Raw genomic sequence first — 15,319 nt, 5'->3', positions numbered from 1 at the left:
TGTCATTTTGACTATACTTTTTTGCCTCTCCGGGATATATTCCCAGGATTGGTATTGCTGGGTCAAATGGGAGCTCAGTTTCTAATTTTTTGAGACATTTGGCATTTTAAATAATGTAACTTACCAAATGTTTGACTATCGGTATTGTGCAACGCAGTATTTGTTGTTGAGGTATATATAAATATTATTTTAATATACTTCATGTTTTCAAAAGGCTTAAGTTTGATAAACGGAGCAAGTGGGGGAGGTCATGTCTTTAATAGCTGAGATTCATGGTAAATGTTCTAAGTACATTGGTTTCTTAGGGATTCAGAAAAAAGTTACAACAAAGTTTTTGACATAAAATAACAGAAATCAGGGCTGAAGAGACAGTAAAGCTGGAAAGACACTTGCCTTGCATGTAGGTGGATCCCTTGCACCATACATGGTTCTTTTTGTTTGTTTTTAGGCCACATTTGACCATGCTTAGAAGTCTAGTGCTTAGGTCATTCCTGACTGTCCTCCTTGTAGTGCTCAAAGGATCATATGGGACAAGGGATTAACTCCAGTGCTCCTTGGATGCAGATGCAAATCATGTGCTCTAGCTTGTTGAGAAATCTCCCTGACCCTGGAAAGTATTAGTTTTAAAATTTATTCCAGGAACATATATATGTATATATACATACATATGCAAATGTATATATGAGTAGCTTCTTAAAGAAATTTTCATTTGAGATGTAATCTTTAAAATAACCTTTAAAATTTTAATCAAAATGGGGAGAAATCAAGGTTAATGAATAGAGAAAGGCAAGTAGATGGCAGCATAAAATTTCAGAGATAAAATGAACTTTGCAAAAAGACTTATCTGGTAGAGAAGATACCACGATCACAAAGGTGGTTTTCCCAAGGCAAGGGTTATCCATTGTACTCCAGATGTGCTGACCCCTACAATTTCCTCAAATATGGGAAACTTGACTCCATAATTTGTGGTAGTGGGGACTGCTTTCCCACTCTCCCCTAAAAGAAAGAGAGAAAGAGAGACCAAGAGAGAGGGAGGAAAGAAGAAAGGAATTAAGGAAGGAAAGAGGGAGTGAGGGAGTGAGGGAGGGAGGGAGGAAGGGAGGGAAGGAGGAAGAAAGGAAGGAAGGAAGGAAGGAAGGAAGGAAGGAAGGAAGGAAGGAAGGAAGGAAGGAAGGAAGGAAGGAAGGAAGGAGTAGACTTGTTATGTGAGTCTTACTTGGAGGAACTGAATGCTAGTTGGGTCTTGCTATGCTCGATTAAAACTGGTTAATATATGTGATCATCATATACAAGTGTGAGTGGTTTAAATATATTAGACATGTTTTTTGGTGTATTTATGTGATTACTCCTATGATCAGCTCTAGGTTATTTTTACAAGGGTATAACAAGTTTGAATGATGACATTATATGCATGCTTGCATGACACGTTCATAATCTTATTTTTATGATTAAATAAATTTTTCTTTGAATTGTAGTGATTTGCAAGGAGTAAGAACAAATGCCAAAAAAGATGGAAGTGACTGGATTCTCAATGGAAGCAAGGTGTGTAAAGAGAACCTTCCATAAGCTTTTCTTGCTTCAATCATACTGTGGGTAACAATATCTCAAAGACTATTGATTTTGTCTGATTTAGGAAATCATAGAGGAATTAAGTTTGCTTAAGGGTTGTAATAAGTTTAGTTCTATGGGTAGAGTAAAAGGATTTGTTTTCACTTGACATTTTTTTCTTCCTCGCGTTCTCTATAGGTAACAATTGAACATAAGGATGAGATCTTTCTTCTGCAGATTTATTTCACATAGTGTGAATCTTCTCCAATTATAGCCAAGTTGAGGCAGAAATTAAGATTTCATATTTTCTTATAACAGTGTAGTATTTACTGCATGTGTATATTGACCACATCTGTATCCACTCACCTGCCTTTGGGCAATGGGATTTTCCAGAATTTGGCTTTATAAAAGCCGTGCTGGGGATGGAGAGATAGTAAAAAGGGTAGAGTGCTTGCCTTGCACATTGCCGACCTGGGTTCGATCCCTGGCATCCCTCCAAGCACCACCAGGAGTAATTCCTGAGTATGTAGCTAGGAGTAACCCCTGAACATCACCAGGTGTGGCCCAAAAACTAAAAAAAGACACTGCAGTGAACATAGTTATATATCTTTTCAAATTAGAGTTTTTATGTTCTTTGGATAAGCAAAGGAGTAAAATTGTAGTTCTTATGGAGATTTTATTTATTTATTTATTTATTTATTTATTTGGGTTTTGGGTCACATCAGCTGGTGTTCAGGGCTTCCACCTGGATATGTGCTCAAGGATCACTCCTGGTGGTGCTCAGGGCTTTATATGCGATGTCAGGTATTGAAACTGGCTTGGCCTCATGTAAGGAAAGTGCCTTAGCCACTGTCATATCTCTGACTCCTGAAAGCTTTATTAGTAAAATGGACCAGTCACAGTGGAAATAATCAGGTTGAGTCAGGCCACTGCAGAAATGATTCGAAGTCCATAAACATTTTCTGCAATTTTGTCCAAATGGAACAGTGGGAGAACTTCATTTCTTAATTAAACTCTTTCCTACGCATTAAAAAGAACAGTGTTTGCCTTATGCACTGCTCCTCCCTTCCTTTCATTCATATGCACATGTTTATGCATATCTATAGTCACTATGTCTGCAACAATACTGAATCAGAGCATGCAGTACTAATTTCTGGATGCTCTGCAATCCGAAACAAACTGAAGGTACTCTTTAAGTAATTTAACTTAGGCATCTATACAAATGGTCATTATTATCTTTGAAAAGCAGTTAATTGGAAGACAGTTTTTGAACAAATGAGTTATATAATGGAATCATGTCATGAAAAAAATCTGAGGTAGCCACATGGGGTGATAGTTGGGAACTATTCCAGGCAGTGCTTGGGGAACCACCTGGTACCAGGAATCAAACCCAGGGTTCTTATATTCAAAGCAGATGCTCCAGCTCTTTTGAGTTTTCACCCTGGTCTCTGAAAAAATATTTTGATCACAATATGTTGAAATATAATTGCAGAATGTATTTTTTGTTTACTAGGGAAACATTCTCAAAGGCTTCTTCTCATCCAAACAGTATTCTAAAAATTGAAAATAGATCATGTGAAAAGGAAATGGTCCCTGCTTTTAAGGATGCCTAGTAAGGGAGAGCTTCAGAGGGTCTTCCACTGTACTGACCATTGCAACTATGTCTTCACCAACACATTTGTTTACTGTCATGTGGATAATGTAATATCACAGGGTCATTTAACATTATTTGTATGTGTCAGCACTGTGGACTTTAGTCCATAATCATATTAAGAGCATAAATTGTAGATGATGACAGTGGTTATTATTTCAATATACTCCTGTTTCAAAAGCAGATAGACAAAAACAGATTATTTGAATACAGTTTAATGCATTCTAAGGGGCCATATGTGTAGCTCAGTGGTAGAGTACATGTCTTGCATGTGGAGGACCATGGCTCAATTCCTAGCACAAAAACAAAACAAAACCTTCATCTATTCATATATTAAATTCTGAGTTCTTAGTAAATCAGGGTGCTGATTTACTAATCCAGTACTTAATCCAGTACTTAATTTACTTAAATTAAGTACTTAAATTAAGTCCTTAATTACTTAAATTAAGTACTTAATCCAGTACGTAATTTACTAATCCAGTACTTAATCTAACCTGGGAGTTCAGGAAGACTTTTTGGAAGAGATAACATCTTCCCTTTGTTTAGCATAAGCAAAATTCATCCTAGCATTGCTGAGAGGGGCCTCCCAAGAAAACAAAACAAAAAGATTTCAAGAATAATAAGTATTTTGGAATCTGGAAGAAATTCAGTAGAACTGATCTGAGGACCGCAAATGGAAGTAAAGCAAGAGAAGAAAGATGGCGGGACTATGAAGGTTGTATGTTATATATGCTCTCTGAAGAGTTCAGTAATTTATCTTGAAGCCTGTTAGGAGTTACTCAAAGATTTTCAAATGTGCAAGTGATGTGATCAGGCTGCACCTTGCAAAGTTTTCCCAGACATTCTGATGGGTAATAGAGCTGTAGAGAGATAATAGGAATTTAAGAAATAACAAAGGCCTGGAATAAAGTAATGGCAATGGAATTAAAAGAAAATAATAGTCTCAGAAAATGCTGAAATTAGAAAGGACTTGAAGCCACATTGAATATGAAGGAGAATGATAAAATGATTTGTTGGCATCATTCATTGAGAGAGAGAAGATATGTTGAAATTCAGGATTGGTATCATTGGGCAATAATAGGAGTTGGAAAGAACATATTCTGCCTGTGAGTCATCAGGTAGTTATCAGACTCTCCAGAAACCTGTAGGCATATAAATGTGTAATAAGAAAGAAATTTAGTTTAAATAAATATTTATAGTCCTATACATATATGCTCAAACTGTATTAGTTTTCTCAATAAAAGTGATCTGACAATCTAATGTTTCCTTTTAACTTTGTTAGTCATCCTCCTTTAATCAGTATCTTCCTAATTTAGACCATTTGAAAAGTAGTCTGTACATCATGAAAGTCGTTTAGAGCTGCCTTCTTTTTCTCATTTACAGTTTCTTTCTAAAATAGATTATCAATTATATAGATAATTTGTTTTGAGAAAAATATCATCTCTATTAATTATTATTGTTGTTACTGTTTATATTATGAACACTGGGGGAAAATATACAGACTTCTTTTTTGTTTTTGTTTTGGGGCCATTTCCAGTGATACTCAGGGGTAACTCCTAGCTCTGCACTCAGGAATGACTTCTGGCAGTGCTCAGGCATCATATAGGATGCAGCCGGGTCAGCCATATGCAAGGCTTCCTTTTCAGAACACCCATCATTTCCTCCCTACTCTTCAGTAGTCTCCTATGTGAGTGATTAATTCTGCTTACAGAGAGCCCTGGAAGACAGGTCATTCTGGTTTAGCCCACTTCAGTGTACTTCTCTTCACATAATGACTTGCATGTGGATTTGAGTGATTGTGGAGCATCACAAAGTATTTGGGATATTTCAGGTATTCATCACTAATGGCTGGCTAAGTGACGTTGTGATTGTGGTGGCTGTGACAAGTCGGGACGCTCGCTCTCCTGCTCATGGCATTAGCCTTTTTCTGGTGGAAAATGGAATGAAAGGGTTTATCAAGGGTCGAAAGCTCCATAAAATGGGACTAAAAGCCCAGGTGAGTCATACTGTAAAAATTATTTTAGGTAATAGTTGCAATTTTTACAAATACTAATTTATTACTTAGAAATAGTTTAGTTTATTCAACTATTGCAACAGAGCCTCATAGAACACTATTGGGCTTTCCATGGTGAATTCCTAACTATAGGCTTTCACACACAGTAATGGAGATATTCTGTCATATATCTATCATTTTTGTTGTCTCTTTGTTGGGGGCCACGCTCAGCTGTGTTCAGGGATCACTTACTACTGGCTTTGTGCTCAGGAACCACTCCTGGCTGGGTTTGGAGGACCATGTGGGACGATGCTGATCAAACAGGATCAGCCATGTGCAAGGCAAGCAAATGCCTTACCCACTGTACTATGGCTCTGATCCCAAGGACTATATCTCTTTCTGAAAGTCAGCATTAGAAGTGAATCTCACTGTTATTTTGAATATTTACTTTAGAAATGGAAAAATTAACTGAATGACAAAAGCCCTCGATAAATTAATTGATAAACATACATATAATGTCTATGATTTGATAATATTTAACAATATTTTGTTAACAAAAATTAAAAACTTTATTTATTTATTATGTGTTAGAATGCATCAGTTTTTAGTGCTTACAGAATTGACGGTATTGGAGCTAGAATTTTATTATATTGCAGTGAAGAGTTCTGGTGTTAGATGGATCTTTACTTGAATTTCTAGCTTACCACTTAATAATTATTCATTAACTAGACTTCCAGTTTGTTGGTTGTTTGCTCTTTGTTAAATGAAAACAATAAGCCTTCTCTAGGGTATTGGAAGGTTTAAATGAAATAATTTTCCACTTAATTGTTTGATGATCTCTTAGGATACTGCCGAATTGTTCTTTGAAGATGTTCGGTTGCCAGCTAGTGCACTACTTGGAGAAGAGAATAAAGGCTTCTATTACCTCATGCAAGAACTCCCACAGGTCAGAAATATTAGATTTCCTCTTTTGACCAGCTAATGGGTTGGAAATTAATAATACAGAACAAATTAATCTAGGCATACAAAACGTACCACCAGTATTTTGAATATAACTTTGAAGTTGTAAAAAGTTAGTTTTCCAGACTAGATGAGTACACACACAAACTTGGGGATATCCATTTGTAGTTTATGAGTCATGAAAATAGAGATTTCGGTTCTGTGATTCCTTCTGGTAATGATTTTTCACTTTTTAGCTACAAGTGAAAAATTCCAAGTTCTTTGTAGGAAAATGTCAACCGAATTGTTTGACAGGTTGTTGTTGTTGATGATGACACCTGTGAAACAATGGGAGAAGGTGCTAAGTTCAGACAGAACATTTTAACATATAAACTATTTTCTCACATCGCAGTCTCTGGAATGCAGTGACCACATGACCATCAAGCCTCACTTGGCAGCACATTGCACCTACCTGGTGAACTCCACAGCGGGGGCTTCCTGGGTCAAGGCTAGAAACCCTGCTATGGAAACAGGGTTTGAAACTCATCAGTGAGATGGAATGAAACTGACGAGATAGTTTTTCACTAAAAATAGCCCAACAGACTTTAACTTGTAGCACTGTAGCTCTGGACTGAAGCGATAGCACAGCGGTAGGGCGTTTGCCTTGCGCACAGCCAACCCGGCCGACCTGGGTTCCGTCTGCCCCTCTCCAAGAGCCCGTCAAGCTATCACCGATAGTATCTTGCGTGCACAGCAGAGCCTGGCAAGCTCCCCATAACGTATCCGATATGCCAAACACAGTAACAACAAGTCTCACAATGGAGAGGATACAGGGCCCGCTCGAGCTAATCGATGAACAATGGGAAGGCAGCACTACTGTAGCACTGTGGAGATTAACAGCCCAAACATTAATAGTTGCCCTTGAGAGGCAGAATTATATGCGTTTCCATAAACTTAAAAAATTATGACCTCTATAATTGTCTCTTTGAAATTTTAAATACATTTAAAGTGAACTTTAAAGAAATTTAAATAAATGAATTTTAAATATTTCTCTATTATAGATAGATCAAGGAACCAATAGTGATTTCACATGTGTTATTTCAGAAACTATTCTTTGAAAATTTTTTAATTTGTGGAGTTCATTCCCAATTCAATCAACCTAATCAGTGTCTGAATAAATAGCAGTACTCCTACATTAAAAAGAAAAAAAAGAAATTTTTAAAAATTTTTTTCTGCGCTAAAGTTGATCTACAGGACTGAATGTTTATATGTTTCAGGGCTACAGTGATGAGCCAATATCCCTCCACACACATCACGGGACTCACATAGACACCCTTTTGATCCAGTCCCATCCCCTTGGAACTCTCAGTTTTGTGGTCTAGGATTTTCTTTTGCTTAGACACCGACTATCCCCTTTGTTTCCTTATACCACAGAAGTGAAATCATCCAGTATTTGCTTTCTCCTCTGACTTCATAGATACTACCCCTATATGAAATAACTTCTCTTATACAACATGATATATTAAAACAGAAAAGGACGCTTCTTGGTTTATATAATTTAACTGCTTATATACTACAGATAATATAATATCTATATTATCAAAATTTTCATCAAATCTCCAGGAGTCACAAAAATTTAAGAAGTCAATTAATCTTTTGAAAACTTAAAAAGATTAGGAAACTATGTAATCAAAAAATGAATAAGTAATTGACTGCGGGCGGTAGCAGTCTCTCTTTCACCTGCCAATGCATTTGGTAGCCATGAGCTGCTTCCCCACCTCAGCCTGCATCTGCCACCAACAGACAGACCCCAGATGTGTATTCAAAAAATGAATACAAAACCTGAAGCTGTCTCTGGCCTGTGTTCTATGGTCTCTTGCCACATCCCCTACCCCAGGACCGCCAATGGCAACGGGCAATGGGCAAACAGAGGAGGAAATGAGGGCCAGGCTGGTCAGTTGCAGTTTATTCCAATTTCATCTCTTCTGACTCTCCTTCCCTGAATCTTTTCTCGTTTCTTTCCCCCGGATCCTGCTCCTTCATTCTCCTCCCCCTTGCCTGCTCTTCTCACCTCCTTTCTCTGCCTCTCTTACAGCCTTAGTTATATCCCAAATCATGAGGTGTGGGGTAACAATTACACATAGTTGTGGCCATACAATCAACAGATGTAAAGTTCTCCCCTCTGGGGAAGCTTCTTCTAGCTAGGACAGATCATCATTCAGCAAGACGACCCACCTAAGGACAAAATACCATCTAGAGGCGTAGTTTTCCTTTTCATAGTCCAACAACCATTTGAACATTCATCTTAATTCTACTTCTTAATAATATTAGTCATTTTGTATGGACACAGTAAGAGATACATTAAGTTTATAGGATTACTATCCTGGGGGCATTTCGCTATAGATCTCAGACTACAGTGCTCAGGCCAGATTAGTCTTTCTTAACCCTAGCAGGGTCCTAATCCAGTTGTTACTTTTTGGTTCATGACGGAATTTATCCATGACCATGCTCTTATGGTTAAATATGGGGATGGTGGGTGGAAGGGATACTGGGAACCGTGGTGGTGGAGGATGGGCACTGGTGGAGGGTTGGGTACTCGATCATTGTATAACTGAAACCCAAGCACAAAAATTTGTAAGTCTTCAACTGTACCTCATGGTGTTTCAGTAATAAAAATTAAAAAATATATATTTTGGCGCTTGGCCTGGTCCATTTTGATGCTAAGGTAGCTCACAACTTGCTCTGGGTCCATCCAGTCCCTTGTCACTGCTGCTCTCGGGGTGCTAGGAACTAAGAGCAACTGAGGCTTAAGTTGAGAAAAAAGATGCTCAGGAGTGAATATTATTTGGAATCAATTAACTACCAAGTTACAAAAGTATAGCATTAACTGTCTTCCTATGTCTATACAAAAAGGATATTGCTCTGAAGTAAACTATGCAAAAGGATATAAGAGAAGGATAAAAACAATATTTACAAAATCAGAGATTTCTGAGAAATTTGACTTTCAAGTCACAAGTACTGCTTACAGGACAATGATGATTAACTGGTTGGGGAAGAAAGCACAGAGAAGAGGTTACAGATAAACACAGAGGAATAGGAGTTCCTCAGGAGCTCTGTGATGGGTATAACACAATAAACCTAAACTCCCTGTGGCAAGGGAGAAAGGACAAACCAATGTTATCCTACAGGAAATGTAGTCATTGAAATCATGGTAACAAATATGCATATTTAGAATAATTTTGGCAATCTAATGTTTGGATTACAGGAACGATTATTGATTGCTGACCTGGCAATTTCAGCATGTGAATTCATGTTTGAAGAAACCAGGAATTACGTTAAACAAAGAAAAGCCTTTGGAAAAACAGTTGCACATATACAGGTAAGTTTTCATTACGGCTTTGTTGTAGTGAAGACAATGGAAAGTCAGTTTTTTTTAAATATTTTTATTAGTGAAACACCATGAGATACAGTTGTAGACTTACAAATTTTTGTGTTTGGGTTTCGATTATACAATGATCAAATACCCATCCCTCCCCCCAGTGCCCATTTTCCACCACCATGTATCCCAGTATCCCTCCCCCCCATCCCCCCCATCCCACCCTGCCTCTGTGGCAGGGAATTCCCTTTTGTTTTCTCTCTCCTTTTGGGTGTTGTGGTCTGCAAAAGAGGCATTGAGTGGCAATCATGTTCAGTCCATAGTCTACTTTCAACATGCATCTCCCATCCTGGGAGGATCCTCCAAACACCCTTTATTTGGTGCTCCCTTCTCTATCTGAGCTGCCCTTTCCCCTAGAATGCCCAACTGGCCTCTAAGCCATGGAGTAATCCTCCTGGTACTGATCTCAGCTATTCTTGGGTATTAATCTCCTGTTTTGTTACTTTACGTCCCCCAGATGAATGCGATCTTTTTATGTCTATCCCTCTCTTTCTGACTCATTTCGCTTAGCATGATACTTTCCATGTAGTACCACTTGTATGTAAATTTCATGACTTCATCTTTTCTAACGGCTACCATAGTACTCCATTGTGTAGATGTACCAAAGTTTATTTAACCAGTCATCTGTTCTTGGGCACTCAGGTTTTTTCCAGATTCTGGCTATTGTAAAGAGTGCTGCAATGAACAAACAAGTGCGAATGTCATTTCGACTATACTTTTTTGCCTCTCTGGGATATATTCCCAGGAGTGGTATTGCTGGGTCAAATGGGAGGCCACTTTCTAATTTTTTTAGAATCGTCCATACTGTTTTCCAAAAGGGCTGAACCAGTCGGCATTCCCACCAACAGTGAAGGAGTGTCCCTTTCTCGCCACATCCGTGCCAGCATTGGTTGCTTTTGTTCTTTTGGATGTGGGCCAGTCTCTGATGGTATCTCATTGTGGTTTTGATCTGTATCTCCCTGATGATTAATGATGTAGAGAATTTTCTCATGTGCTTTTTTGCCATTCAGATTTCTTCTTTGAGAAAGTTTCTATTCATTTCATTACCCCATTTTTTATGGGGTTGGATGTTTTCTTCTTGTGGAGTTCAACCAGTATTTTGTATATCCTTGATATCAACCCCTTCTCAGATGCATATTTGGCGAATATCCGGAAAGTCAGTTTTTGAGTCATGAATGTATCCATGGAGCATGAGAAAGGTTAAAAATGCCCTCTTGAGTTGTGAGAGAATGAACTAGAGAAATATAGTGAGCCTGCCAGCATGTTCGATTAGGATTGAATCTTGCCAAGGACTTTAAAGGGTTTTTAGAACTTATTATGGCAACTGGATATGCCAACAGAATCTTATACTCTCTAGTTCTTAAATGTCTTAAATGAAGACAGAGCTTATTAACAGTGCACCACTAAATTGGTAAAACAATTTTACTAGCAATAAAATCTAGATTTTAAAATCTACTGGGAAATTTTTTATTGAATCACTGTGAGATAGTTACAAAGCTTTCATGATTGAGTTTCAGTCATACAATGATCAAACACCCATCCTTCCACCAGTGTACATTTTCCACCACCAGTGTCCCCAGTATCCATCTGCCACCGCCACTCTACCCCAACCCCTGCCTCTATGACAGTTTCCTTCTTGGAAATTATCCTGGCAGAAAATTTTCCCCTTATTCTTTCTCTCTACTTTTGGGCATTATGTTTGGTCCTTTATCTATTTTAAACACACATCTCTCATCCTGAACGATCCCTCCAACCATCACTGACTTAGTGATCCCTGTCTATTCCAGCTGCCTTCTCCCCCAGCTCAGGAGGCAGGCTTCCAACCATGGAGTAGTCCTCCTGGCCCTTGCCTCTACTGTCCTTGGGTGTTAGTCTCATATTATGTTACTTTATATCCTACAAATGAGTGCAGTCACTCTATGTCTGTCCCTCTAACAGGAAATTTTTGAGTATAATGACTTAAAAGGTTTTGTGAAGAGAGAAGGAGAGATGAAATTCTTGGGTAACTTTCAAGGCTGAAATTATAGAAGTGCTAAATTTAGGTGGGGTTGAAATTCTGGCACGACTACTTGAATCTCTGTGGCCAGGGGTGTTCAGCTACCTACTGTAGTAGAAAGGTTGCAAACCAATAGTCTATCTTCTGTGTTATAATTGCTGGTCTGTGTGCCAATGTGCAGATGGGTCCCATTCATTAGGCTCAAAGCGTTAAAGAATGCTGGTCTAGGCCTCTGTTCTCCAACCTTTTTCTGACCGTCTTCCCTCCTCTGCCATGGCTTCTCCTTTATGTGATATTCACTTACTGTCTATGCAATTTGTGTTAACTCTGATGGATTGACTTTTAATATGTGAATGATATCAGTATCTTCTCATAGAGTCACTATGACAATTAGAGGAGATAGTACTTAGACTATTACCCAACAAATTAAGCAGTTAAAGTTAGCTATGTATTTATCTGTTTACTCTCTTATTCCTGTTCTTGATGTATTCCACTGCTCTTTGAAAATCATTTGCCAACTCTTCAGCAAACTCCTTACAACCTGGAAATACTTCTTTGCATTGTTCCTTACTTACAGATCTAAAAACAGTTTTGAATTTATAAAAATGAGGATATGCTGAAGAAAACACATAGCATACACACATGTTGATTTATAATGATACACACCTGACATCTATGTTATAATGTATTGTAATATCACTTTCACTTTCACTTTTCATTCCATTGTTCGTCGATTTGCTCCAGCGGGCACCAGTAATATCTCCATTAATCGCAATCCTGAGATTTTAGCAGCTTCTCCTTACTCATCCTTCCCATATTGGAGACTCTTTCAGGGTCAGGGAAATCAGACCCATTACTGTTACTGTTTTTGGCATATTGACTATGCCATGGGTAGATTGCCAGGCTCTGCTGTGCAGGCAGGATTTCCTGTGCTCCAGGAAATTCTGCGTATTGTAATAGTGTTAGTTAAATGAGAAAAATATTTTAAAATATGACTGAAGCGATAGCACAGCGGGTAGGGCGTTTGCTTGCATGCAGCCAACATGGCCGACCCGAGTTCGATTCCTCTGCCCCTCTCAGAGAGCCTGGCAAGTTACCGAGAGTATCTCGCCCACCCAGCAAGCTCCCCGTGAAGTATTCGATATGCCAAACACAGTAACAATAAGTCTCACAATGGAGATGTTACTGGGCCCACTCAAGCAAATTGATGAATAACGGGAGGACTGTGACCTGTGACCTGACATGACTTGTCCATACTGTGATTTCTTTAAAAACCAACGATGCTATACTTTATATTCCCTTTCATGTATGTGTCACTGGTTTATACACAACGCTTTATTATTCCATGGGGAGAAATGAGCATTGAGCCACACTCTGTAGTGCTCAGGAGCTATTCCTGGCTCTTTACTCAGTAGTGACCACTGCTGATGTCATGTGTGGAGGATTTGAACTCTTGTTGGCTGCATACCAGGCAAACACCATAAACCCTGCACTTTCTCTCTCCAGATCAGTGATTTGTAATGACTACCTTCTTCTCTCAGACACTTCTAAATGTCAGGGAGGGAGGTGCACAGCAACTGGGAGTGTAAATGGTATTTAGTGCCTTTGAGGTCAAAGTTGTGAGCATCCTGTAATTCAGAGATAGCTTTGAATAGCAACTAATGGTTTCATTCAAAATGCCAACTCTCCCACTATGAAACACACATGATTTATTCTTCTTTGTTCCACTGAGTAAATGTGTATTGATTGTCTCTTAAAGGCTGTGTACTCATAGGTAATTTGATGGGCATTACTCTGAAAATGCCTGCCTTTGGCTCCTAGCAATATGGATTTTTGTTACTGTACTCAAAGTGGAATTTGTGTCATTTGCTTTTAACTGTTGCACTTTTTTAAAATCAAAAATGTTTATTAAGAAACTTATACCTGATGGGGCTGGAGTGATAGCACAGCGGGTAGGGCATTTGCCTTGGACGCAGCCAACATGACCGACACAGGTTCGATTCCCAGCACCCCATATGGTCGCCTGAGCACCGCCAGGAGCAATTTCTGAGTGCATGAGCCAGGAGTAACCCCTGAGCATCGCCAGGTGTGACCCACAATGCAAAAAAAGAAACTTATACCTGTTAACCCTACTATAGATACTATAAATAGTGAAGCAAATGGATACATTATATCCCCTGTTTCTGTGCTTATGGAATTTGTATTAGATTACAACAAAGTTAAATAGGACACAGATTGTCTGTATGACTCAGAATCTTAAAAATGTCTTTATAGCATACTTCACACATACAGACACATGTTTATATTTTGCTTACTATTTATCTACTTTTAAAAAAGGTAACTAGTTTGTGTTTTAATCCTTTTCCAAGCAAGTCCCATTTCTGACTTCTTTCAAAGGTCGTTCAATAAAATTTCACTAGGTGGCAGTCTCATCCTGGTTTCCACCCATACATTATTGTATGAGTAGTGCTGTTTTTCTAGTAAGTATACATGTTGAGATTTCTGAAATGTTTTTATAATCTTTGTTTCTTATGTTAATAATTATCCTTGAATATTATTTTATATTTAGTATGGGAATGTATTCAAAGATGATGAATGAGCTTATGTGGCTACAGTTTTTATACAAAACTAGGTACAATATGGTTCTACCTATTAAATTGAAATTGAAGACCTTTAAATTTTGTATTGTACTTCACAAAATTGTATTAATACATAATTCATTTTCTCTTCTTGTTTCCTCTGAATTTGTAACACTTGGAGTTTTTCTGACCATTTTAATGTATTTCACAAAAATTATTTTCCTTTCAGATGGAAATCTGCCATAATTAGGTTGCAACAACTATAGAATTTTCATCCACACTCTCCATAATTGATGTCATCTTGTGATTTCAATTGACTAGACAATAAAACATTAAAATTCAGATATTGAATAGTATTATAATAATGATTATTATTTACTACATAATACCTATTTCCAGGCACTATGCTAATGAGAGTTTTGTACTCTTTACAAAAATTATAAATATAATATCCTCATCATACAGATAAGGATATTCAAACAGAGACAGGTTAAGTAACATGCTCAGGATTACAAAGAGCTTCTAATTACAGAACCTACACACTTAACCATATATTAGTTTTACTACCTCAAAGTTTAAAGTAAATAAACCTTACACACACACCACACACACACCACACACACACGCACCACACACACCACACACACACCACACACACACACACACCCCTAATTGTTTCCTGTGTGATATGTTCTCTTGATTCTAAAGGTGCACAAAATATTTGGAAAAAAAAAAGAAAGGGCAAAGAGTTAGAAATGACAACTTTGGATAAGAACTGTGTGCTGAAAGTAGGTAAAGGAACAAACATGAAAACGCCTCAGTATTGGCATTGCAAATCATAATGCCCAAAAGGAAAGAAAGAGAAAGAAAGAAAGAAAAAGAGAGAAAGAAAAGATAGAAAGAAAGAAACAAAGAAAGAAAGAGAGAGAGGAAGAAAGAATGAAAGAAAAAATAGAGAGAAGAAAGAAAGAAAGAAAGTAAAGTAAGAAAGAAAGAAAGAAAGAAAGAAAGAAAGAAAGAAAGAAAGAAAGTGCCTGCCATAGAGACAGGTTGGGTGGGAAGGTGGAGGGGTGGCAGGAGGGAAACTGGGGACATTGGTGGTGGGGAATGTACACTGGTAGAGGGATGGGTGCTGGAACACTGTACAATTGAAACCCTATCCCGATCATGAACAGCC

The 15,319-nt window shown here is 38.0% G+C and overlaps 1 protein-coding gene and 1 non-coding gene across 2 annotated transcripts in view; both read left to right on the top strand.

Moving 5' to 3' along the window:
* ACADL (acyl-CoA dehydrogenase long chain) overlaps positions 1–15,319 on the top strand; it is a 52,727-nt gene that overhangs the window by 16,998 nt on the left and 20,410 nt on the right. The window contains exons 5-8 of the mRNA XM_056111556.1: positions 1,476–1,542; positions 5,031–5,195; positions 6,037–6,138; positions 9,397–9,510. Coding sequence (XP_055967531.1) covers positions 1,476–1,542; positions 5,031–5,195; positions 6,037–6,138; positions 9,397–9,510 — 448 coding nt within the window. The remainder of the gene's footprint in view (positions 1–1,475; positions 1,543–5,030; positions 5,196–6,036; positions 6,139–9,396; positions 9,511–15,319) is intronic.
* LOC130021198 (U1 spliceosomal RNA) lies at positions 837–998 on the top strand. The gene has a single exon (XR_008792101.1). It is a non-coding gene; the product is annotated as a U1 spliceosomal RNA (small nuclear RNA).

This window comes from Sorex fumeus, unplaced genomic scaffold, assembly GCF_029834395.1.
Source record: "Sorex fumeus unplaced genomic scaffold, SorFum_2.1 ptg000014l, whole genome shotgun sequence".
NCBI lineage: Eukaryota > Metazoa > Chordata > Mammalia > Eulipotyphla > Soricidae > Sorex > Sorex fumeus.
This window is presented reverse-complemented; position numbering and strand designations above follow the sequence as displayed.